The sequence below is a fragment of the Parasteatoda tepidariorum genome, chromosome 2 (assembly GCF_982258835.1).
Source record: "Parasteatoda tepidariorum strain Cologne lab strain chromosome 2, Ptep-v5.0, whole genome shotgun sequence".
Lineage (NCBI taxonomy): Eukaryota > Metazoa > Arthropoda > Arachnida > Araneae > Theridiidae > Parasteatoda > Parasteatoda tepidariorum.
Window position 1 is genome coordinate 5,734,321 of NC_141756.1, and position 26,109 is coordinate 5,760,429.

The 26,109-nt window shown below is 30.0% G+C and overlaps 1 protein-coding gene across 1 annotated transcript; it reads left to right on the plus strand.

Annotated features, from left to right (window-relative positions):
• Positions 1-1,883: 1,883 nt before the first annotated feature.
• On the plus strand, positions 1,884-22,399 carry LOC107442232 (deoxyribonuclease-1). Its single transcript, XM_043055929.3, has 10 exons — positions 1,884-2,051; positions 5,452-5,659; positions 8,167-8,255; positions 8,336-8,428; positions 10,562-10,662; positions 11,866-11,981; positions 16,263-16,417; positions 17,382-17,478; positions 20,356-20,407; positions 21,962-22,399. Exons 2-10 carry the CDS (start codon positions 5,477-5,479, stop codon positions 22,348-22,350), a joined length of 1,275 nt encoding a protein of 424 aa, XP_042911863.2. The 5' UTR covers positions 1,884-2,051; positions 5,452-5,476; the 3' UTR covers positions 22,351-22,399.
• The last annotated feature ends 3,710 nt before the right edge of the window (positions 22,400-26,109 follow it).

A 26,109-nucleotide genomic window follows, 5' to 3' on the forward strand; every position in this document is an offset into this window, starting at 1 on the left:
ATCCTAAAATTATTTATCTTAACATATGTTTCAATCAATTTCATACTTCGATAGGATATACATATGTATTATAATATGTTTAGAATAAAATGCAAATGGGAAAAAGGCCGTAAACGGCATCAGGCTACCAGATAAATTTTGATGATGATATTATCCTGTAAATAGCATGACCTGTTTACCTTCAAAATTTTGCATAAATTAGAAGGTCGTTATCATGAATTTATAAAATACTTTGTGGATAGGATGAACTTATTTTTACTAACTCAATACCTGATCTTCGCAACAGAGGAAAAAAGTAATCGGTATTATTCAACACTACGAAACAATTATTAAATCTAAAATGATTCTAATTTTTCTTTTTGTTGTCTTTCCCCCTGAATTTGAGATTAATCAAAATACGTTTTTAGAAATTCTTTCTATCTAAATAGAAATTAACTGTATTCAGCGGATACTATCGCTCGAGGCCAGCTCATGATAGTCAAAATTTACCACAGATATTTACTGCTGTACTTATCCCTTTATAGGAACCGTAAAAATTCTATTAACGTAATATCTTTGTAAGATACCTATCGGTACCTTAATTAGTATAATTATTAAATTAATTAAGCTTAATTAGTAAATTAATTAAGTGTTATTAGAGTCAATGATGGTTTGGCCATTTATTACAGTTCCCCTAAAGAATAAGTACTTTTCTTTTTAGAAAATAACTTCCTTTTTGGATCAATTATCGATGATTTCACAGTATTCAGTCTTAGAGAATCCCGCTTCAAAAACTTAAGTATAAACGAAGTAAACACTCGGTTTCGATTACCTTTAAAAACACTGATTCGGTGAAGTAACCGTGACATGTCATCCATGTTCGTGACTTGCACTTATATAACGTCTGGAAGTGTCACACTAAATAAATTACAATATGTTAACAGCTTTTAAACACTTGCATTTTTAACTAAAGATTATTGAAGAATATTGTGTCTTGCATTTTTAACTAAAGATTATTGAAAATAAAATATAATTCCAAGTAACTTATTTCCCTAAAACATTAAACGTCTTTCATATTTTCAAACACTACAGTAAACTTTGATTTTTCAAAATAAATAAAACTTGATAAGTGTTTTTCGGGGTGTTCCGAAAAAAATATCATTAAAGAAAAACGAAATGAGACAGTGAAGTACCGACTACTCCTAAACAAATGGTGCTACAGAGGAGAAAAAACTATAAATCAATATTTTCAACTATAAATCAATATTTACAACGTGGAACAGTCTGAGGATAGAATTAATAGTCGCCGATGCAAATATTTCTGTTGGAACGGTTTGACATGCAGCACAAAGCATTGTTTTATAAGTTTTCCAGTCAGCAGCACCATCTGTTGAAAAAGCTTGTAACTAAATTTGAAACTTCTTGAGAATTAAAAATGGTTTCCTAAACGGAAAACAACAGATCGCACATTTCTGTCTCCTCCCACTTTTCTTTAATTTATTTTCAAATCGTCAGGCATTCTTGGAACTTCTAGTTCTTGCAAAGAAAGTGTGGAATTTTTATGTAAATATAGAGAGGAGTTAATTATATCACCCGCCAAAATGAAAAAAGCAATTTCCTCTGAACTCTGAAATTTTAATAGAAATTTTTTTAATTTAAAATTTTAGATTTTCTTTCAACGGGTTTTACCTTTTCCGTTACAAGTGTTTTGGAAAAAGTCAATTTGTAAGAAATAATATAGAAGAGAAATGTGTAAAAATTTTGTGGGTGGAAAAACGGTATAGAATTTTGGTATAGACCTAAAATTTAATTTATAATTTTCAAAAACTGTTGCGTGAGATTTTTGAGAAGTGTGAAAGCTTGGAATAGATTCAAATGTGGTACAAAGTTGATTCTAATCTTTAGTCTTTTCGTGGGATTCCACAGGTGTACTTTATCAGATATTATTCTTTGAAAGTTTAATGTTCTTTTGAAGCATTAAATATGTTTAAAAAAAACTGGAAGTACATTGTACGGAACAATCTTCATGGACTAGTCCGAAACCAGCTTGTTTGAAGATTCTCTGATTTAAGGTAAGAGATTTTGATTAATTTTAAGCTATTTATCACAAGGAAATTTAAATCAAATAATACGAAATATGTAGTTATTCCCAACAACTGGATCATTTTAGCAACAAAAAAAAAAATCTATTTCTGACATCCATTTTTCACAATGTAACAATTTTAAGCAAATTAAAGCTGTTATCGTTTACCTTCTTGATGAATAGCAAAGAAATCATTTATGCCATGGATATTTAAATTTCTTGGAAAGAAATGAAGAAATCTCTTAATTTTTAAATAATGACACTGGTTATGTTAATTTTGACACCAATTAATTATGATGGATGAATATATGATCGTTTTACTTATGACATGCGTAGGAGTGATTTACCAATCAAAAAGTACTTGTTTTGTGATTATTTAAACAACTTTATAAACTGTTCTTTTGCTTACAATGAAAATGTGATGAAAAAATATACGGTATTTAAATCATTCATTTGATGATTTTTCACTTCATGTGGTAATGGTTCACCAGAAATTCGGGTTTTCGAAATTATAGCTCCTATTACCACACATTTAGTAAAAAATACAAAACTGAAAAGTAAATTTAGCCAAATAAATGGTTTTTATGTCATGCTCTAAGATATCATGATAAAATTACCAAATTTCCCTACATTTACAGAATTTCGTCATATATTACGAAATTATGCTCCAATATTAATTTTACCAAAATCATTACCAAAGCGCTTCGGCAAGAATTACCAAACTTTTTAGTGTTCCCACAGCGCCACAAACACGGTGAATGTAACCATATTCTGGTAGTTTTGACCATACTTTTTTTCTCAGTACGTCTAGGTTTCACCATGTATATTCGTGAAATTAATTGAGGTCATCATTGTATAGTTTTAAGTTCATTATATAGTTATATCACTGTAATTAAAGTTTGATTCCCCTTTGCCACAAAAAAGAAGAAAAAAAATCAAAATTTTATCACAATTTTGGGAAAAAGATATAATTCGAACGCAGAGTTAATTCAGCAGCCAATATTCATTTCCTGTGGATGTTTTGCTGTGAAATTTTGCTTTTAAATACTAGCAACTGTACCACTTGCTCCGTCCATTCACCAATCCCTATGGTGACCTCTTATTTATCTTTGTTTTCCCCCCATAAAAGTCAAAATTTTTCAATAAAAGAAAAAGTTCATTTTGTTTATTAAATATATAAATATTATAATTTTCTGTAAGGACATTTCGTTGATACGTTAATCGCAATGAAATAAATAATTCATTGGATTGAAAAAATTATCAACGGTATTTAAAAAAAAATATTTAAATTAAGGAATATAGAATATGCGACGCAATAAAAAGCAATAAATAAGAAGTAATTTTACTTGTAAACAATCTATAACGATAGCCTTGTATTGTATAACAGTTCAAATTGGAGACAATTTTCATCTCTCTTTCAGGCTATTATAATTTTGAAAAATTTCAAAATAAATGTAATGATTTATGCGAGGCAACATCTTATTCCTTTCTCGTATTTAATTTTATTTATAAATTTTTTGTTACTTTTGACATTAAGTGTCAAGTGAGCTTATAAAATGGAGATCTCGTGAGAGATACATTTTTCGATAACCATGGACAAGTAATAATTATTTAAAACAAAAAAAGAAAAAAAATAATGGAAAAAATTTTTAAAATTGCAATAACTTTTAAACGTATTGAAATTTTGAAAAAAAGAAGAAGAAATATTTCGTTAAGTTCATAACTGAAAATGGCCCTTTCAGCACACTTTCTTCTCTGTAGTTGCATTTCAATGAGTGACCATCACCTTTGTGAGAACAGGAGTTCGAATCCAGCCGGCCGAAGACTCGCCCCGTGTAATAATTGGTGACTGATGCACGTTAAATCTGTCGGGTCACAAAGTCCTCCATGTCCCCATAACAAATCAACTCCTCTGGGGTATTGAATTAGAGATCGATCGTTCTATGATTCAGGTCAAAATTACGATCTCTGGACGAATGAATGGATGTATGAATGAGTCCACCCTATTAACGGGTGTGGTGTATGGGTGTGGCTGAAGTCGAATTATTGGCCATAGATGGAGCCACTGGAAAACAAGAGTAATCTCACCCCTTTTCCTTAATGGCAGACAACAACAACAGCAGCGGATTGGCCAAAAAATATTTTTTCACTTCTTATTCTGCATTTGATAATTTTCGATTTTCGAACTAATGATTTAATCTTAATTTTTCTTATTCTATCAAACTCCCTTCTGCCACTTCTAAGTTCTTTAGATTTCGTGCAGCAAAACAAAATGTCACAATTAAATAAATTAAAATTTTAAAAAAAAATTGTGTTAAGTCTATAAGCAAACATGATTTCTTCAGCATGTCAAATTTTAACTCTGTAGTTGCATTTTTGCAGTCTGTAACGCGGCCTTCGTGCTGTTTTAACTAGTTAATCATTCTCGAACTAATTCTCGATTGCTAATTTTTTTTTCGTTTCAAAATATTACCTCTATATTTTTCTACGTACTTTCGCAATTTTAAGCTCGCCAGCTTTAGTTTTTGTGCAGCAATACAAAATGCAGCGTTAAGTTGCAGTGTCTATTGCATCTTTGCAATTTAATTCACTTTTAACGAATGAAAAATAGACAGTTAATTGCCATGCTTAAAAAAAAACTACATGCTTAAAAAAAAAACTATGCTAAGTGCATGGCTAAATTTTAAAGAATGAGACACGTATTTACGACCTAAAAATATTTTTTCCGTTATGCAAATTTAAATGGCACTAGTTAAAATTATTTGCAACCCAAAAGTATAGGTTTTGTTGTGCTAATGTTTAGAAAAAAGCAAATCTCAAAAATAAAGAAAAAATTGCTTTGATATCATGACGAATAAAATTTTTGCTTTATCCAAAACTTATGAATTTTTTCATAGCTCATACTTTATTAAAATCGCAGTTAAGCATAAATTTTGTTGAAATTTGTTTGATTTATTGAATTTTTAAACATAAAAACATCAGCAATTTTTTTTACTTAAAAAATACTAAGTTTGGTGGTATAAATAGTTGTCTTTCTAAAAATTTTGCTTCTACTAAAAGCAGTTAATAGTTGATTAAATACCGGAGTATTCATCAAGTTTTTGTTACTCATATAATACACCAGCACTCAGCAGCATCATTGCTGTTAAAGACAGTATCCATTGAGTTAACACAGTTATGAGTCTTAATTTCGAAAATTGAATTACTTTCTAGTGTAGTATTCTTCAAGATTTTAACACTTATATAATACACCAGCAATCAGCGCATTGTTAAAGACAGTATCCATTGAGTTAACACAGTTATGAGTCCTAATTTCTCTAAATTGTATTACTCATTTGTAAATGATCAACAACTTAAACAGCGAAATTTAATTAGTTTGTTTATTACAGTTATAGAAATCGTGAAGAGGAGGCAATGGTGGAAAAAACAGCCAGAATTTTACTTTGTGTTGTGTTTGCACTGACTTGGTCTTACACTATCTGCAAAACATGGCAAGGACCAACTGTAGAGAGACCGCTTCGAGTTGGAGCTTTTAACATTCAAAATCTTGGTAATAGCAAGATGTCTAACAAAACTGTTATGGACATTGTTAATAAGGTAATAAGAGATCCCGAATTTTTTAAAATTTATTTTATGAGAAACAATAAATTATCCACAGTCAGCATTTCTTCTGCTATTCTGCGATTTAATTCAAAACAAAGCATGATAAATATCTTCTTAAAGAAATTACAAAAATTATGGTGTTAATATTTTTTTTTTTTAAATTTTCAATTTATTTACTATCTTTACGGAAAACGTTTCGCATTAATGAGGGTGTGAATTTATGAAGTGTGCTTACATAAATGGTTATTTCCTACTGATTAATTACAAAAATACGCAGATGGAAATAAATATGTATATGTTATTTCTGCAACTACCCATTAAAATTACTTCACCAGGAAGTCAGAAGGTTTTCCTGGTACCACCAATATACCTGATATCTTACTGGTACCACTTGGTATGACCAGTAGTTTACGACCACACCTTTTTATAGCAATTTTAATGGATGCCAACTTATGTGGTTACCATACAAAGAAGAAAGCAATAGAATTTTACAAAGATTTAGTTAAATATTACTTAATCAGGTATTGCCCAATATTATGATTATAGGACAGCAGGTTGACCGCAGTCTGTAAACATTTAAAATATGGTCACAAATGTTTTATAAGGTATTGTAAATTGTATTGATTTTTATATCACGACAATAGGGTACTTTCAACTCCAGAAGAAGGTGAACAGTGATACATAGACATGTGACCTAAAACCTCATCATCAGCTGATCCTTTGTAAGCAAAATAGCCTGTTAAAGTCGAACTAAGCTTCTCCACTTAAGTTAGAATGTTAATGTGAAGTTAATTAAATGCAACATCGTATCGCACATTGAATTTGTAAAAATACAATTCTTTCTCATGTACATCTTTTGCTTAACTTAGATTTATCATTTTTACACTTTATTGTAATTATAATATTTTCTTGCGCACCTGGCAACTTCGATGTATAATTAGTTTGTTTATGACCTACATGGCTTCGTGCCTATGTTAAGTAAGAAGTATATATATAGGGAAAGAATTGAAATATTTCGCAAAGACTCTTTGTGAAAGAATGTAGAATATATTACTTAAGGGAATTGATATTTTGTGGGCTTGGCTTACTCAAAATAGAATGGAAAGAATAGTTACTAACTTAAACAAATGCCACCATTTCAACAACCAATCAGGATCGAGATACCCACACTACATCCCTTGCAGACATCCCATTTTAGGAATTGGTGAGTTGCAACATTGATATTTAACTTGCAAATATTTTTGGTTGATAGTAGTTAGTTGGAACGTTGAAAATTTAGTGTATCTCGGCGGTTTGACTGATTTACCGAATCTTTGGATCTTTTATTTTTAAGTCATAAATTAGTTGAAATAAACTGGAGGGCATTGTTTTCAATGTATTTTTTCCCGTTGAACTGAATAAGACCAATCCAGAGGTGATTGAAGAAATAGTTTAGAAGTTATAAGGGTTTTCGTTCAAAAAATACAAATTCATACATATGTACCTATTTACCCAACAACAAACAAGTCGTGTATTTCCTACTCTTGGCCCTAGATGGTGACACTTGAAAACAAGAAAAATCACCCTTGCCTAATGACGGACGACAACAACAACATGTATTTCCTATGTATTTTTTACGCCAATAGAACGAAAAGTTCAAAAGTTGCAAGCGTTTTTATCTAAATAAGTACTTATTTTGATATAACTCAATAAACTTTTTATTGCATCTAAGAATATATGCAATAAACTTTTTATTTTGCTATCTAGATATCTGAACATAGGAGGTATATTTTATGATCAAATTTTTTGTACAAAATTGAATGAGATAAAATTCGAATTAACAGGAATTAATAGTTGTGAAGTTATAATGGTTTTCTTCATAACAAGTGCAATTCAAAAATAGCACTTTCTATACACACACACAAAAAAAAAATCAACTTTTGTATTATTACCTTTTTTAATTCCTGCTTGGTCTCATTCAATAAAACGCAAGGGAACTCATAAGAAACAATACCTTACTTGTCTGTTCAGCAATATTAGATGCATAAACAAAAGAAGTACAAAAATATACTTTTTATATATAAAACGCATATAACTTTTAAACCATGAGTCCGATCATCTCTAAATTAGTCTCATTCAATTCTGCAAAAAAATTACATCAGAAATATTTCTTACACATTCAGATAGTTCTTATAGCAATGCAAAGTATATACATAAAGTGCGTGTTTTGTTTTTTACATAAAAATTCCTAGGGTGTTTGAAATAATTTTTGTAACTGTCTTCAGATTAAAACAATACACGGGTAACAATGTATCATTTGTTTACGTCATTAGAGATATTTTTGATAACGCATCGCTGTATGCATTAAAACTTATATTTATCTGTTATAGAGACCAGTGTTCGTGTTGGCGAAACATCAGTAAAGTGGTCGCCAACACCCAATACTTGGTTCCCATTACCGATAAGTACCAACAAAAAAAAAAAAAAATTATAATTTAAAGAAATATTTTTTAAAAAAATAGGTGTTACTGAGATATGATCTGGTGCTGGTTCAGGAGATTGTCACTTTAGATGAGACGATGATGGAAGATGTTTTGAAAAACCTAAACAAGTGAGCCTCCACTACAATTTGAGCAATCAAAACAGTTGCGCTTTGTATTTGTAAAATAATTTCGTTTTGGTATTTTTCAGATTGAATAAAGTGAAGGGTTCTAAATACGTAATGACGATAAGCGAAAGACTTGGTAGAGGAAATGCAAAAGAGCAATACGCTTATATCTATAGGTAATTATTTTTTTTTTACAAAACTTCAGGAATTCGTATGCGGAATTGAAGAATGGTCCACCAATTGGCGTGCTACTATATAGGCAGAAAACAATAATATCTTTTTAATCAAAAACTCAAAGAGAAGAGCGAAGTTCACGAAAAACATTATCATCTTTAACACCAAGTGGTAGAAGCTATCAATTCATCTATATTTATTTAATTTAATTGATTGTTAAACCAAAACTACCACCATGATTAACATTCCAAACTATTCATATTTAAAGCGAAAACATTCTTTGGATTCACTTTCAAAAGTAAATTGAAAGATATAAACTAGAAAAAGTTGCTAACATTAGTTTGTTTTAATGCATTTTTACTATTTATCGGTTGCTAATTTTTGCATTTTTACTCCAGAGATACCAACTGCTGCGGATTTGACAAACTATTTAAAAAAAAAAAAACGATAAAGAATTACAAATGAGAACTTGCTGATTTTCGGTTACGTTTGCCAACTTTGTAAAAGGCTCAACACGGCTTAATCATAAACAAGTGGAGTATCACAAAAGCTTTCGAATAATTTCAAAGTAGTCTTGAGTAAAAACCCTATAAATCAAACTTACTAAACCAAGAATCTTACATTGAAAACATATCATTCGAAAGTATTTATCCGCTGTCCGGAGCAAATTAGCATCTCCGTTAGTGAGCCGTGGCATTCTTGAATACATCATCATCATCATCATAAAAATTTATATGGATGCCTGAGGCCGTTTACGGCTCTTTTCCCACCCACGTTGAAGTCTTAACTTTAAGGTGGTTCTTTCTGGTAACTGGAATCCAAATTGGAGAGGGGAAAAAATTAAATATTTTGTATTCTAGATAAAGATGCGTCGATACAAAAAAAAAGCTGCCATTGGTCTGAGGTTTGTGTCTTTTGCCAAGTTTTCAATTGTTAAAATTTCCTTAAATCTTGTAGTCACAATTTATGGCTTTTTTTAAAAAAATATGCAACTTTTAGCTTTGCAATATGATGTTCTAAATAATATCAAAGTTGAGACCGTGATGTATGTTCTTATTTCGGCTAAACCATCTTGCTTGTGTCATTTTTCGCAGTATTTTAATCTGGCATCTTTTGAGTTGACACCAGGCTGGAGAAGCGTAAGTTAAGATGGGACGGATCATTGAGATATAGAGTAGGCATTTACATCTGAGTTTCATTTTTACATTTTGAGGAAGAATCTGCAATTTATAACAGGCTGCTTGTGCTTTGTTCACCATTGATTTTTGAACTTGAATTTGCTGTTTATGGCTAAACCAAGATATTTTACATTTATGACAATGGGGATAGTTTCTCTAAAGAGAACGATTTGGTTTTTTGGACATTCTTCAATACCTAGTGCAAGTAGTACGATTTAGCTGGGCACATGGGCCTCTAAGCGTCCGCTATCCCATTCATCAAGAATTTGGGTTCCGTTTGTATTGAGTCTTTGTGGTTAGCAGGAAGTGAGGTTGCTTTATATTCACTTCAAGCACTTTGCTTGAGCATCCTTGAATACGGATAAAAACTACTTTATTATGAAGTAAATTTTACGTTATAAAATGACAGTTGAACTTATCCGTTTATTAATATTTTATTGTTGAGCTTCCTCCTAGGGTTCTTAAATTTTTTATTACATTGACTTTTTTAAGTCCTAAGACAGACCTGTCCATCAAACACGCTATTTTAAGGACTAGAAGGTCACTTCTAAGCCTAGTTCAAGAAATATGTATGAAATATTTAAATTTGCCCCCTTTCACCTGCCACACACAAACACTCTTCATTTTTACAAAACTGTGCCTTGTCTCCATATAGGCTTTTTGCCATTTTCAGAATAATCATAGACAGCGCTGGCTTTCGATGAGCTAAACTCTATCTAACAGTCACGAGAAACAGTTGCAAACTCACAGTTATAAAAAGAACATAATTATTCGCAAAAAGCATCATTTCATATCACGGCGGAGCTTTCGAAAATCAGCATTTTAAGTGTGTCATTTTTTTTCATAACCATTGAACGCGTATTTATAATACGCTTAGTAACTTTGTTTGTTCATTTATTTATTTTTGATCATTATTACAGTTTTTTCCCCATTTGTTTATTTGTTTTTCTCTTTTAGAAATGATAAATTCAAACTGCTAGGGGCACATTCTTATCCAGATAGGGAGGATGATTTTATGAGGCCGCCATACATTGCTCATTTTTCAACACCCACTCTAAGTAAGGTGCCAACACCACCGATAATTTTTGCGTTTTTCATGGAAGCTTAAATAGAAGTTTTTAAAATTCATTTACCACTACATTTAAGTATTTCAACCCTAATTTTAAAACCTCTGATAACCATGCGAGTGTCTGTAAGATTTTAAAGATTTTGCTTAAGTTTTGAGATTTCTTGTTTATTTTTACAATCACAATGAAAAATTTTGCTCAAAAAGTTGGCAAAAGTTAGCAGTTGGCAATTTCGTGCCAATTTTTTTTTCTTTCGGCTCTTAAAGCCGCATGTATGAGGCTTAAATCTGTAAACGTATTCCTGGTCAACGTGTAATTATAGAAAGAAAGAAATGATTTCAAAAAGATCAAATAGATTTGCAGAATATTTAAGTAAAAAGATTGTTCCCATCGAATTATATAATTGCCAACTTTTACGTGTTTTGCATAGACTCTTATTTTTAAAGTGGTAGTTAAATCGATATACTTTCAATTTTTTTCCTCTCATTTATGAATATAATTTGAAATGATTTGACCACCACTAAATCTAAATAAGTTAAAAATATTTAGAAATATTTAAAGTTGTACGTTTAAGCTTTTACAAGTTGCGAGACATATTATCGCGTAGCTGCCAACTTGTACGGCAGTTGAAAAAAAAATTTCACAGTGGTAGCAACATTATAGCAAGTTGAAGTATTTAATTCAAAGTTTCTTAAAAAATTTCAAACGGTTCTTTTATAAAAGAAAGTGGTAGGGTACTTAACCTTTAACTCAGTGGAAATGTTTGAACTTAAAGAAATACAGCATAGGAGTATTTAGTGATATATCGAGTAACTTAATCATTCTATAAATGATTTTCGGGGATTTAGTTAGTTGGTTGATTAAGTTAGTTAGACTAAAGATGTTAACTGCATTGTTTGGTTTGCAGTTTAGACGATCAGTAATAGATTGTTACCTATATTATTTTTTAATAAAAGTTGTGTAAACTAAATACATTATTGATCAGCTTTTAGCTTGTAAAAAATTACTTTATAATTTATTTTATTTTTATAAAATAAAACGTATGTTATTAGCATTAAAACTACATTTTATACAAATCATTATGAAAAAAACTAATACAAAATAAAATTTATTTCCAAGAAATTCTGATTATTGTTTAATTAGATACTTCATACGAACTTTAAAAATTTCTTTGACGTTTTTATATCTTCTCAGGACACATATCTTCTATGATTGCTATCGGAATTCACACTCAACCCAAAAATGCCGCCAATGAAACAAGTTCGCTCGCACAAGTCTACGACTATGCTGCAAAAAAATTTAAAGAAAAGGTAAAAAATTCATATCATTCTTTTAAAATAATTTATAGTTTAAAAATTTTTATAAAGATAACTGCATTGATGTCTAAGTTATTTATGAAATTTTTATGTAAGACTTTGTTGTTGCTGTTGTAGTTCATTTACGTCGCACTAGAGCTGCACAATGGGCTATTGGCGACGGTCTGGGAAACATCCCTGAGGATGATCCGAAGACATGCCATCACAATTTTGATCCTCTGTAGAGGGGATTGTACCCCCGCTTCGGTAGCCGACGACCTGCACGCGAAGTCGAGCACTTTACGGTAGAACAGTTTAACGAGAACCCATACCGCACACCCTCGGTCCCTATGCAGACTAGTAAGTCTTTGTTAAAGTTATATTTAGTTCATGGATGTTGTACTGACAGATTGAATATTTTATGGAAACTTCAAAATTATATCGAATTGAGTATTTGCAATTCGCGAAGAAGACGATCACTGATACACAGACATGTGACCTATGACCTCAGCGATCGTTTAGAAACAAGATGGCGTGTTAAAGTTGAACTAAGTCTCATCACATAAGTTAGAATGTTGATTAATGTGAAGTTAAGTAAATATAACGCCGTATCGCGCATAAAATTTGTCAATGTATAATTATTTCTCTTCTACGTCTCTTACTTAACTTAGATTATTTACTTATTTATTTATTTTTTTGTAACCATGTTATATTTTCGTTTCGCGTATCTGGCAATTTCGATGTATAATTAGATTGTTTATGTTCAACATTGCTTCTTGTTAGTCTTTGTGTCAAGTAAGAAATATGTGGTTAAAGAATTGAAATCTTTGTGATAGAAAATAGAATGTGTCACTGAAGAGAATTGATACTTGACAAGCTTAGCTTACTTGAAATAGACTGAAAGAACAGTTGATAACATAAATAAATGCCATGCTTCAACAACCAATCAGGATCAAGATACCAATACTATGCCACTTACAGGTATCCTATTTCGAGAACAAATCAATTCTCATTTTTAATTTCTGACAGTCTAGTTTTTATTTTTATTTATACTAGTCAAAGGTTGGTTTTGATTAGTGAATCATAAATTTAAAAGTATCACGATTTTTCGAATCGTTATTCTCCGATGGTAAAAACATCAAACTTTAGGTAAATTATGCAAAATTGTGTGTGTGAAAAATAAATACATAAAACTAACTCAAAACGGAAGCAAAAATTACAAAAACAACCTACAATTTTGTCTGTAAGGTATCTTCGTATCTTATTTTTCGAATGTCAAAATTCTCTTGGTATGCAAATTTTAACCCATTATGGCCGTATGAAAGACATTCTATGATGATTTTTATGAAAGAACACACATTATTTGATTTTTTTTAACTAACATTTTTACTGGATTTATTCGTTTTGGTTATAGCTTCTTTAACATATTTGTTGCCAGCAAAAACGAGAGCAAACCTAAGTACGAAAAATCTTATTCGAATTTTCTTTTATAATTCTCGCAAAATTCAACATTTTTTGTCAGACTTATTCACATATTTCAGGATAATTCTCTGATAAAATCTAATGTTGTAACAAAAAAATATTCCATAATTTGTCGAGTTCTGAGAAGATTTAATAATAATTACATGTGCTGATAAATTAAAATTTAAGCTTACATATATATGGAAAATAAATCTCTCTAAGAGCTATAGTGCTAGATATAACCAATAGTGCTACCTCTCCTGAGGGGGAGGGCTGTCGCGACGACGAGTTAACCCGGTATACCCGCATTTGGGGGGTCGAGGTTGAAATACTAACTTAAATAACCTACAGTGCTAGAAATAGGATACTTGCAAGTGACGTAGTGTGGGTATCTCGATCCTCATTGGTCGTTGAAACGTGGCATTTGCGTACGATTCCTTCCGTTCTATTTCAAGTAAGCTAAGTCAGTCAAGCATTAATTCTCTTAAGTGACACATTCTATATTCTTTCACACATATTTCAGTTCCTTCCTCCGTGTCCAATTCTTTCTTATTTCAGTTCTTTCTTCTTATTTTTTCAGTTCTTTTCAGCTCTTTCTTCTATATATTTCTTCTTTGTCAGCGCAACAGCCGCTTGCAAGCCTAGGCTGCCTCAACAGCTGACAAACGACAGCTCCTCCTATCCAATTTATAATCTTTTATATATTTCTTACTTAATACTATATATATATATATATATATATATATATATATATATATATATATATATATATATACAACTCCAATTCAAAATATAATAACCAAAAAAGGCATTGTATTACCTTATAAAATGCGTGATATCTTTAAAAATAAACAACGGTGGCGAGCGGAAAAATTATCAACCGTCCACAATTAGTTGACGTATGATATTATTGTTCACACGCGCCTAAAGAAGTATTAGAGAATTTATAAAAAAATATTGAAATTTTTCAAAATATTAAAATATTTCCAGAGGCGATTCAAAATATTAGAATATCTGTAAAATTGTGCGATTGGTCAACGTTAATCATAAAATTTGCATAAGTTGCGCCACTGTAGAGCTAGTACGAGTATAAAGGCTCGTTTGAAAATCAGATTTAGTTAGTTGGGAGTTAAAATGGGTCGAACGAAAGACATACCGGACACTACCAAGACAGCGATTGTGACTCTACGCAATGAGGGAATTAGTCAACAAATGATTGCCTAAAAAGTGAATTGCTCTCAAGGAACTGTAAGTAAAATTTTAAAAGATTATTCTACAAATCAAAGTTTTAAAAATAATCGCTCAAATAGTGGTCGTAAACGAATAACCACACTGAGACAAGACAGAATGCTGAAACGTGTCGTCACTAAAAATCGCTTCAAGAGCTTGAGATTCATAAGTAGAAAGTGGAGAGAACAAGGAGTGGATGCCTCAACATCTACCACACTACTACGACTCCATGAACTTGAATTTCAATCACGTGTGCCCAAGAAAAAGCCGCTACTTACACGCAAGCAAAAACGAGCCTGAGTGAGGTGGTGCAAAGACAGATTGCAATGGGGTATTCAGGACTGGAATAACGTACTTTTTAGCGATGAATCGATGTTTTGCGTTTCCCACGGTCATCAGGGTGTCCGTGATTGGCGTTGCAAGCAAGAAGCTTTTACCACAGATTGCTTGAAACGCTCAGTGAAGTTTAGCACTTTTGTAATGATTTGGGGGTGTATGGGTGCTGAGGGCTTAAGAAAGCTGTGCATTTTGAAAGGAAGGGTAAATTCTGAAGTATACAAGGAGGTACTTGAACATTTTATGATTCCGCCATCGGAAGATCTATTTGAGGATGACTTTATCTTCCAACAAGACTCTGCATCTTGTCACACGTCAAACACCACCACTACTTGGCTTACTAACAATAAAGTCAAATTACTTCCTTGGCCGGCCAATTCACCCGATTTAAACCCCATCGAGAATATATGGGGTTTAATGAAGAAACGCCTTCAGGATTTAGCTCCAAAGGACAAAAATGAACTCATAGAAAGCGTGAAATTGTTTGGCAACTATCCGTTTGGGCAACTATCAGCAAAGATGACTGCAAAAAAGTAGTGCATCGTATGCAAAATCGTTTGCGTGACGTTATTAAAGCTAAGGGAGATGCCACTAAGTATTAACTATTCATGCAGATTTCATTTAAATGAATTATGCTATTTTTGTTCATGTTATTCTAATTTTTTGAACCACTGTGAAAATTATTCCAATTTTTTGAATTTTTAGAAAAAATTCATTGTAAAAACTTTTGCAATATCATAATAATTTATTTACGCTATGTTCATCTACAAAACATGTAGAATGTGATAACACACTTCAAAATTCTCAGGTATTCATTTTTACCAAAATAAATGCATATCTCAAACCACTATGTGCTTTACTTATCATTATTCTAATATTTTGAATTGGAGTTGTATATATATATATATATATATATATATATATATATATATATATATATATATATATATATATATATATATATATATATATATATATATATATATATATATATATATATATATATATATATATATATATATATATATATATATATATATATATATATATATATATATATATATGTATATGTATATATGTATGTATATATGTATATGTATATATGTATATATATATATATGTATATATATATATATGTATATATGTATATATATATATATATATATATATATATATATATATATATATATATATATATATATATATATATATATATATATATATATATATATATATATATATATATATATATAAATTCATTTATTTCAGAATGCTATTCTAATGGGTGATATGAATGCGGGTTGTGCCAATGTTAGAATATCAGACTGGAACTTGATTGATATTTGGAGAAGAGAGGAATTCACTTGGCTAATTACTCATGATATCGATACCACACAATCCCTTAACTGCTGTCCATATGATCGGTATAAATACATCTTCTATTTTATTCTCAAAATTCCGCTTGAAACTATTAAGAAGAAAGTAAATTAAATAACATAAATGCATAATATATTCAAATTCAGCGCTTCAAAGACTTATGTTAGGACACTCAAAGACTTATGATATTAAGATTGAATGATATATTTATTATAGTCATTTCCTTGTAAGCTGCATAATTGATCATGAACTCCAATTGGATGGAAAAAAGCGGTTCCTTAAATGTGGACATGGCTAATTTCACAGGCTTAATTTTGATTTCACTTTCATTCTAAGACATTTATTTTATATATTTTATTTTACAACCATCGTTGAACAGGCAACCCAATTTTCGGGTTAATGATTACTAATGTTCAACTCCGTAACTTTGCAATTTTGAGCCCTATCCAAAAGACAAGGGAACACCTGTATCAAGTATTGGGAGAAATTTGCCTTCGTGGAGGACTTTTTGATGGAACTAACCTGCATTTGCGTTACATGGAAAGGAAAACCGAAAAAAACTCCCACAGTTAGCCCATCAGCTCTGGGACTCTAACTCAGCTCTGGGACTCTGAGGGTATTTTGCGACAGCACAGTGGTAGGTGAAAGCCGGGTGCGGAATTCGTATCGACCAGCCATCGCTGGGATTCGAACCCATTCACCTGATTGGAAGGTGAACGCTCTATCTTCTGAGCCACAGCGACTATTCTAAAACTTTCAATCAATAATAGTTCACAGTGTTACATAATTCTTTTTTATTTTGAACTAAGTAGCGGTGAATTAAATAAACTATTACTACCCCACCAGAAATAAATAGTTAAAGAAATAGTTTCATCTTTTTGACGCTGATTGAGAACGTTTCGTATGCTTAACAGCCAGCGCGAAAAGGGTTAATACTGCTTCTGAATACTAATCTGAATGCTTCTTGCGAGCTTGTATGCTCTTTTTCATTTCATTGTTACATTTTAACAGAATCATAACCGCAGGAGATGATATGTTGGACGCTGTTGTTGACTTCTCAGCCCAAGCCTACAAATTCCGCGATGAACTAGGAATATCTTCTGAATTGGTAAGCAATCGAGTTTTGAATGATCTGAAAACAGCACGAAAATTGGGAATTTGAGTCCAAATAAGTTTCTTTCAATTAGCACGCCCTCGTCATTGTTTCTCATGATTTATCATGTCAAAAATTATCATGCATTACTCGTTTTAATTCATAATAATACTGGAATACATCAGTTCTTTGAAATTTTTAGTACTTGTGCTCGGAAAGATATTGTAATTAATAAAGTTCATAGAGTAGGAATAGTTACATTAAATAATGTGGTAACAGTTTAAATGTTTTTAAACTAAATTAGCAATTTAAATAAAGAATAAATTCTGTATTTCCGGCATTATGACTGTTTTTCGAAAGTTTCGTAATATGAAATTATGCATTTTTCGCGAATAATACGCTATTTTTATAACTGCTGGAAGTTTGAAACTGTTACTCATGACACTGTTAGGTCAAGTTCAGTCTATCTAAAGTCAGTGCTGTCTACGCTCAGTTTGAAAATGGCGCAAAACGTCAATATGGAGAAAAGCCACAGTTTTGTGAAAATGAAAAGCATCTGTGGTCTACTTTTTTAATAGTTAAGTTTGTATTACTAGGGCTGTATTACTTGGGCTCATAAAAATTTGCAAAAACTCAGAATAAGGCAGTGAGTTTGATAATTTTCATGTAGGAGGAAAAATGTCGCCAAATTAGCGATTTTTGAAAAAGCTTAATAACTTTTGAAATATTTAAGTTATTTGTCAGTTCTAAATACCAGATAATTCTTCACAACAAAATTATATAGTTTAAAATCATCGAATTGCTTCAAGTGTAAGGCACTTAAACTTTGGCTTTTTTTTATTTTTATTTTCCTTGGTGACAGAACTTCAAAAAATTGCGATGAAGAAAAAAGAATGGTACTCCTGCAGAACAGCCTATTGAGAAATTCTGACTCTCCACTTTATTTAAAGTAGTAGGGGAAAAATGCTCAAGTTTGCAATTCTTTTAAAAGCACTTATAAAAATCATCGCAACATATTGACGCTAGAGGAATCAGCATCACTGCCTGTAACACTTTTTGATACTTATGATATGTAGTTGTTTTTAATATTTCAAGCCACTGGTCATGGAAATTTAAAAACAGTGATAATGAAACAATCATCGATACTTCAGAATATTTGCAGCCTTCGTTACGTATTCCATTACCAAGAAAATATATCTGCATTCGAATTTCTTATTGCCGGAGTAATTAAAGAGTCATTATTAGAAAATAAGAATCAAAAGGAAATAGTTTGACTGCTATTTTTTTTTTTTTTTTTTTTTTTTTTTGTCTCATGTTTTCAAAAACATATTTTTATGTAACTTGCATAATGTGCTCAAATTTTCTGTACTTGATTCAAATTTTTTGCACGAAGTTCCGTTAAAATTTTCTGTACTAAAATCCGTACTTGACATGCCCCTAAAGTTTGATAAAAAAATGTATTTGTGCACCTTGCAATTTTTTTTATTGAAATTTTTTTTTAATTAGTGTTAAAATTTTTTATTTTAAAGTTAACAAATTATTTTGCTTACTGATTTTTCACTAAGCTATTGAAATCAGTTATAATCAAATATTAATGCAATAAATTTTTAAGTAAAAATTAAATTTATTTTTAAATAAATTAAATTTATAAAAAAAAATTTTTTTTCACTAGGAAGAACGTGATGTAGATGAAAATTAAAAAATTATCGATTCCAAAATACTCATTTAACTTTGAGAAAAAAAATTGGAAATGAACTGCGACTATAATATTTAGTTGACGGTCACAGAGAAATATATAGAGTTTCCACTCTAATGTTAAAGCATAGAAAAAAAGCGAAGCGTTTTTTTTTTTTTTTCAATGCGTGGCCAAATGGCAACGCTGCCCTAAACGATTTTAGCAACACACTACGGCAAAAATCTTAACTACTAGTTAAACTGGCGAGTTTATGGTTTTCTTCTATTAGTTTAAATTGGGTATTTACAACTCGAGAGAAAGACGATCACTGATACACAGACACGTGATCTATGACCAGCTTATCGATTATGAACAAGATGGAATGTTAAAGTCGAGCTAAGTCTCTCCACAAAAATTAGAATGTTAATTAGCATGAAGTTATTTAAATACAACGCCGTATCGCACATCGAATTTATTAAAACATAATTCTTTCTCCTCTATGTCTTTTACTTACTTAACTTGGATATATTATTTCTTTGTGTATTTTATTGTTACCGTGATATATTTTTGTTTTGTGTACCTTCGATGCATAATTAGTTTGTTTATTTTCTACATAGCTTCGCGCCTGTCTTTGTGTTAAGTAAGAAATATTTATAGTGAAAGAGTTGAAATCTTTGTGAAAGAAAATAGAATGCGCCACTTAAGAGAATTGATGCTTGAAGGGCTTGGCTTACTTAAAATGGAATAGAAAGAACAGTTGATAACGCAAACAATAGTTACATAGTTGGAACTGTACAATTCAAGTAACCCTGAAAAATTATTCGCTTACTTATTTTTAAAGAAACAGAAAAAAAAAACAAGCTTTTAGAAACGAATTCTAACAACTTAAGATCGTTTATATACTTCATATATAAGTAAATAAATTCAATAAATTATAAATAAATGAGTATTTCATTCCCTCATGATAAAGATATTCATCGTTTTTGGTATAATCACTCAGAAGAAATCAAAAATATGACAGAGACATAAAACTATTACCCTTAAGTGTCCACTAATAATTTTACTGTGTCAACTAGCCGTTTCTTTTACGCGGGCCTATTGGTCCAGGAGAAACTCTGAGAAAAACGTCGAGATGACGTCAGAGTAGATCGTCCTTAAATATTATAATTCAATCTGATAATTATGATTATTCAATATATATGAATGAAATCTTTCAGGGTTCAGCTGTTTCTGACCACTGGCCTGTAGAAGTGTTGCTAAAGGGAGGCAGTAAGAATTGAAACATTTTTAACTATGGTGGTGGAAAAGTTATTTAGATCGTCTAATTAATTATAACAGCTTGTAGGTTGAAAAACAGTTTTTCTTTATAGATATATTATTTCATTTTTATTAACTATTAGCATAGCTTTACTCATCTTTCCTTTAAATTGTTCATTAAAACAGAACAATATTTGTTTCACACTATTTTATTATCATTGTTTAAAATTTTGAATTATCAGCATACTATGATGCTGTTATAGGCATTATATATTTCCTAGCTTTTTAATCTCATTTTTTCTGAAGTCTTTAATCATCTTTAATTATTTTTTCTTTTCACAATAAATGCAACAGCTAACTTTGATCCACCTAGACTTTTTATTTCAATATAACTAGTTATTATTAAATGTCATAATAACCTATCATCAAAATCTTATTTTTAATTTTTTTTCTCTTAAACCGTTTAAACATTAGCATATTACGTGATTAGGTTTAATTAATTTATTAACGATTTTTTTGGTGCTTCTTTATTACCAAATTTTTAATTAGTTAGTTTTCATTGTCTATTAATAGACTATTAATAGTCTATTAACGACTTGACCTTCTGCAAAATTTATTCTACATAAAGCAACAATAATGAATCTCTGCATCCGAAACATCTCAATAATCACTTTTTAATTAGCTTTTAATCAAACTTGGTGTTGACTTTTTTTATTTTAAATATTTATTGAAATCAAGTTCTTAATTGTAACATCAGGGAAATCATTTAAATAATTTTTGTTTCATAATTATTTAATAATTTTTAATAATTATGAATAATAATTAAATAATTTTTTACAATTTTTTAATAATTTTTGTTTCATAATTATTTTGAATAAAACAAATACGATAAACAGCGTGATGCCAAAGTTTTCATAATGTATGATTTAAAAAAACGAATTAACAACAATAATTGAATTGGTAATAGACAATGTATAGTACATTGCCCCTTGTATATACGCTTGTAGACAATGTATATACCCTTCTTTGGTTACCCAACTCTAGGCTTCAAAGCGCTGTTTTTAAATGCTAAAAAAACGCGTTATTTAATATATGCCATTTTACAGTTAAAATATTATAATTTTAAAATTTACACAATATACAAAATAATAATAATAATTACAAAGAAGTTAATCCTAATATGATTGTTTTTGCTTTTTTTAAATACCATCATTCTGCAGAAATGGTAATTACTATTTTATTAAAAAATTTGTAAGAATATCTTTCACTTCGAAATTATTTTCTCTTTATTAAATGTAAACATTATTTTTTTTCTTGAGAAAATACCTATTTTGACCTAATTATCTCTTACCTATTTTGAGATCTAAGTAAAAATTTCAAATGCTGTCAAAACACAACATGCCTAAGAAATTTGTTATTGCATAAAATTACATTTCTTTTTTTCTTTCTTCTTCGAAATGTTTATTAGTTTTCTCACAACAGGAGAAATGAATAAAATATATTTATTGCAATATTTAAGCACATATATACCGACCTCTAAACTACTAACAATTTTATTTCTAACAGCTTCTCAGCAGGCAAAGGTTAATTTGAAACCCAGTCTGTGCCTGACTTTGGAGGATATTCGCCAAAGAACTTTTCCTGCACAGTTGAGGTCTCAAAAAACGACTTTTGGCTTCACGATAGAAACGACGGAAACTTCATCAGAGTTGTATGCTTCATCCGAAGAGGGCGACACGTTACTGCAAAATCTCCAAAAATTACAAGCCAAATATCCTCAACTAATATCGTCGGAAATATTGGATACTCTTTTTTACAAAGTGGAACATGGAGCTTTAAGCGATCCTTCTGCCAACGACGATTTAGAGAAAGAAACATACACCATTTTGATAGAATTCAGTTTTTCCGACGAAACAACTACCCTTCACTATTGTACTGCCACAACCATCAATTAAAAGTAATTTAAAAATAAAAGATAAATAAAGTTTGTAATTTCTGAAACTATTTTTGTCTAACGAATTAATTATAACACGTTTCCTCATTATCGTTGCTTTTAACTATTAATTAAAAATAAAATACTTGGAATCCAATGGCAGTTAACATCCTCCGACGAAGTAAACTTTATTGTCTCTATCGTGAATTTACACAGTAAGAGGGACAAAGGGACGCCAAATTTATAGTTTGTCTAGGGTAAGAACTCCTCCAGCCACAAAGTCTATGACCGTCTGCTGCTATGAAAACAAGAATAGCGCATTTTAGAGCGGTAACTTCTCTTCACACAATAGACTGAAGAAAAAGATTCTCTCTCCGACCCATGCCAAAACCTGTCCTAAACAGTGACCCCACACCCCTACTTAAAATAGTAATGCCTCGTAACTATAGTTACAGCCACGGATCCAGACAAATGGCTGAGGGAAATAGAAGAAATAATTATTTTAGACAGAAAAAAACTTTATAGTTTAAGGACCACATTTCTAAAATACAATAATTTTTTCAAATTTAGTCACTTATTTTAGGTTTCAATCATTACCTAAATTACTACTTAGCCTCAATATTTCGTTTCATTTTAATATTTATGTAGTTTCAACAGTTAGTTTTGTTAATAATTTTATAATCAATTTCCTATTTTCTAATATAAAATTAACAAAATTGCTGAATCTAGAAAATAAATAATTTGATAATAAATAATGAAGAGGTTTTTTATTGAATTTGATTAATCTTTTTGACAACAGTTTTTTATTTTTAATGCCGTGATTCTTAAATTTCTAATATTTATTCATTAGACAGTGTATATTTGGAAATTATGATTTCAGTATTTTTTTTTCTGAGCAAATTTTTAACGTATAAGAGACAATTTTTCAACATATACAGGTGGACAGTTTGCCAATATTTTATATTTTTTGGCAAAGAGGAAATCATTCAGAGCTTATTTTTTATTAATAAGTCAGTGTCAAACTAAAAAAAATTCAAAGATATATCAAGAAATGTAATTAGAAAATGTTTAAAAGATATTTATTTGGTTACGAACAAGGTATCAAACACAATTAACACAGAGGCGAACAGTTGGCGAATTTTTTATAATTTTTTGCAATGAGGAATTAGTTTGGAGCTTACTTTTTATTAATAAGTGAGCATCAAACTAAGAGAAAATACAAAGAAATATCCAGAAATATAATTAGAAAATGTTGAAAAGGGATTTGTTTAGTCCCGGAGCTTTTTTTTTTTTTTTTCTTTTTTAATAGGTGAGTGTGACGCTACAATTGGCACTACATATATAAAATGTATTTAATTACTAAAATTTACTTTTTTTTAACCATTCCTAATCGAATTATATTTAAATTAAATCAATGAGTTAATCTTTATAAAACCGAACATAAAATATTTATATTCTTTTCTTATCGATCAATGTAACAGCTAACTTTTTTATTTCAATATTAATGTCGACTCATTAATTCACTGTCTCTCCTAATCGTTAACAAAAATCTATTTATAACTCTTATTATTAATTTCTTACCACCAATATGTTTCAGTCATATGGTTATACTAATTCTCACCATCTTGTTGGCGATTTGCAATCATTTTCAAACCTAATATTGATTATGGGGGGTTGGCTTTATTTTCGCTACGTTATATGTCGATAATTCGCCAATCTTGGATCTCTTCTCCGTGCCCTTGTGTCAAACAACAAACAAATTCATTCACATCGATTCAGGACATATTCATTCTCTTTGAATTTCAAATTTGTGGCGACTAGGGGTGCCCTTTAATGCCTCTCTGTCCCAACCGCTAAAAAAATACCCTTCTCATACTAACAAAACTTATCGATGTAGAGATTGTTATCTTTATCCCTTTAAGGGATTTCTTTTTTTTAATGATTTGTATATTTTAAATATGGCCATTTTGAATATATTAATTCTTAATAAATAAATTTTTTACTTAAACGATTTTATTCATTTTCTTTGAGACAATACTTCAACCACCACTATAATATTAATAATAGTGATCACCGCCTTCATAAAATTGGTGCCTAGGACCACACAGAGCGAAATTGGATATTGAGCATCTGATGATGAAAGAACTAAAAAATTTAAAAGCTGAGAGAAAATGTGAGCCTGTATGCCAATGAATCTCAACTAAGAAATGACATTGCGTCATCCAGCTGCCGCTGCAGACGTTTTCAAAAGATAAAACTGTTCAGTTTCTGCTTCTCATTAGATAAATTTTATGAATCGTTATGGTTCCAAGAATATTTTAAAGTGAGCCGTTACATTGATCTATAAGAAAAGAATAAAATATTTTATGTTCGCTTTTATAAAGATTAACTCATTGATTTAATTTAAATATAATTCGATTAGGAATGATTAAAAAAAGTAAGTTTAAGTATTTAGAGATATTTTAAAGGCTAGAAAATATGTAATGCCAATTATGGCTTCAGTGTGGTTGTTGTTTTGCGTGAAGGCATCCGTGAGGAATAATTTAAAGTCATTTTCTTTACTTAGGTGCCAGGTAATTAAAATTCATTCAGTGACATAGAGATAAATTGTTTTCTTACAATATAAATAAATAAACAAACGTAAGTAATAATTAATTTACAGTAATTAGTTTTTTTATTTAATTTTACAATAGCTGTAAAGATTAAATACAACTTTACTTTTTATCATGTAACAATAATAAATTGACGTGAACAATATTAGACATTTTATTTTGTCCTAATTTTTTTAGAGTAAATTGAAATAAGAAAATATATTTACTTTCTTGTGCATAAGAATAGGGTTATTAAATACAAGAAATCCAGACACCAAAATATTGCATTTTGATTTAGAAATATGTATTTACTGTGAAAAGATAATGCAACTTTTTTAAATGTTTTGAACTGAGCTATTTTATACAATTCAATAATTGTTCACAATGAATATAAGATTTTTTGCAGAGTATAAATTTTCAAATGAACATAATAAAATGTTCAAAATTTTTTTCGTGCTTAAATATATATATTTGAAAAATAAAATAATGCAAGCAAACAAAACTTAAGTGAATTCTTTTTCTCAAGAAAGGACTTGTGTACAAATTAAGAAACAATGTATGTTTGCTATTCTCTCAAATTCGAGAGAAATTAAAATATCCTGGCCAGGTGATGATAATGCTCAGCTAATGGAGAATTTTATTTACTCAGCTAATCTTACATCAAAAGTTCAGAACATATGAGATTTAATAACAAGAATGTTGAAAATATATGTTAGAGCCATAACTGTATGTTGTAAAAAAATTTTTGAATAATAATTTTACTTTGATATTTAACTACACATAAGTGTATATGTGTATATTATATTTTGTATTGCATAGATATTTCATGTCTTAATGCATAACATTTTCTTGAAACATGGGAGAGAACCATCAATTTAGTAAAAAAAAAATTATTACATTTTTTTCTGTATCCAGCGGGGATGCTGGATGCCACAATTGGCATTACATATTTCCTTGCCTTTAAAATATCCTTAATTACTTAAACTCACCTCTTTTAACCAATCTTAATCGAATTATATTTAAATTAAATCAATGAATTAATGGTTATAAGCGCGAACATAAAATATTTATATTCTTTTCTTATCGATCAATGTAACAACTAACTTTTTTATTTCAATACTAATGTAGACACATTAATTCACTGTCGCGCCTAATCAAAAACAAAAATATATTTATAACTCTTTATTGTT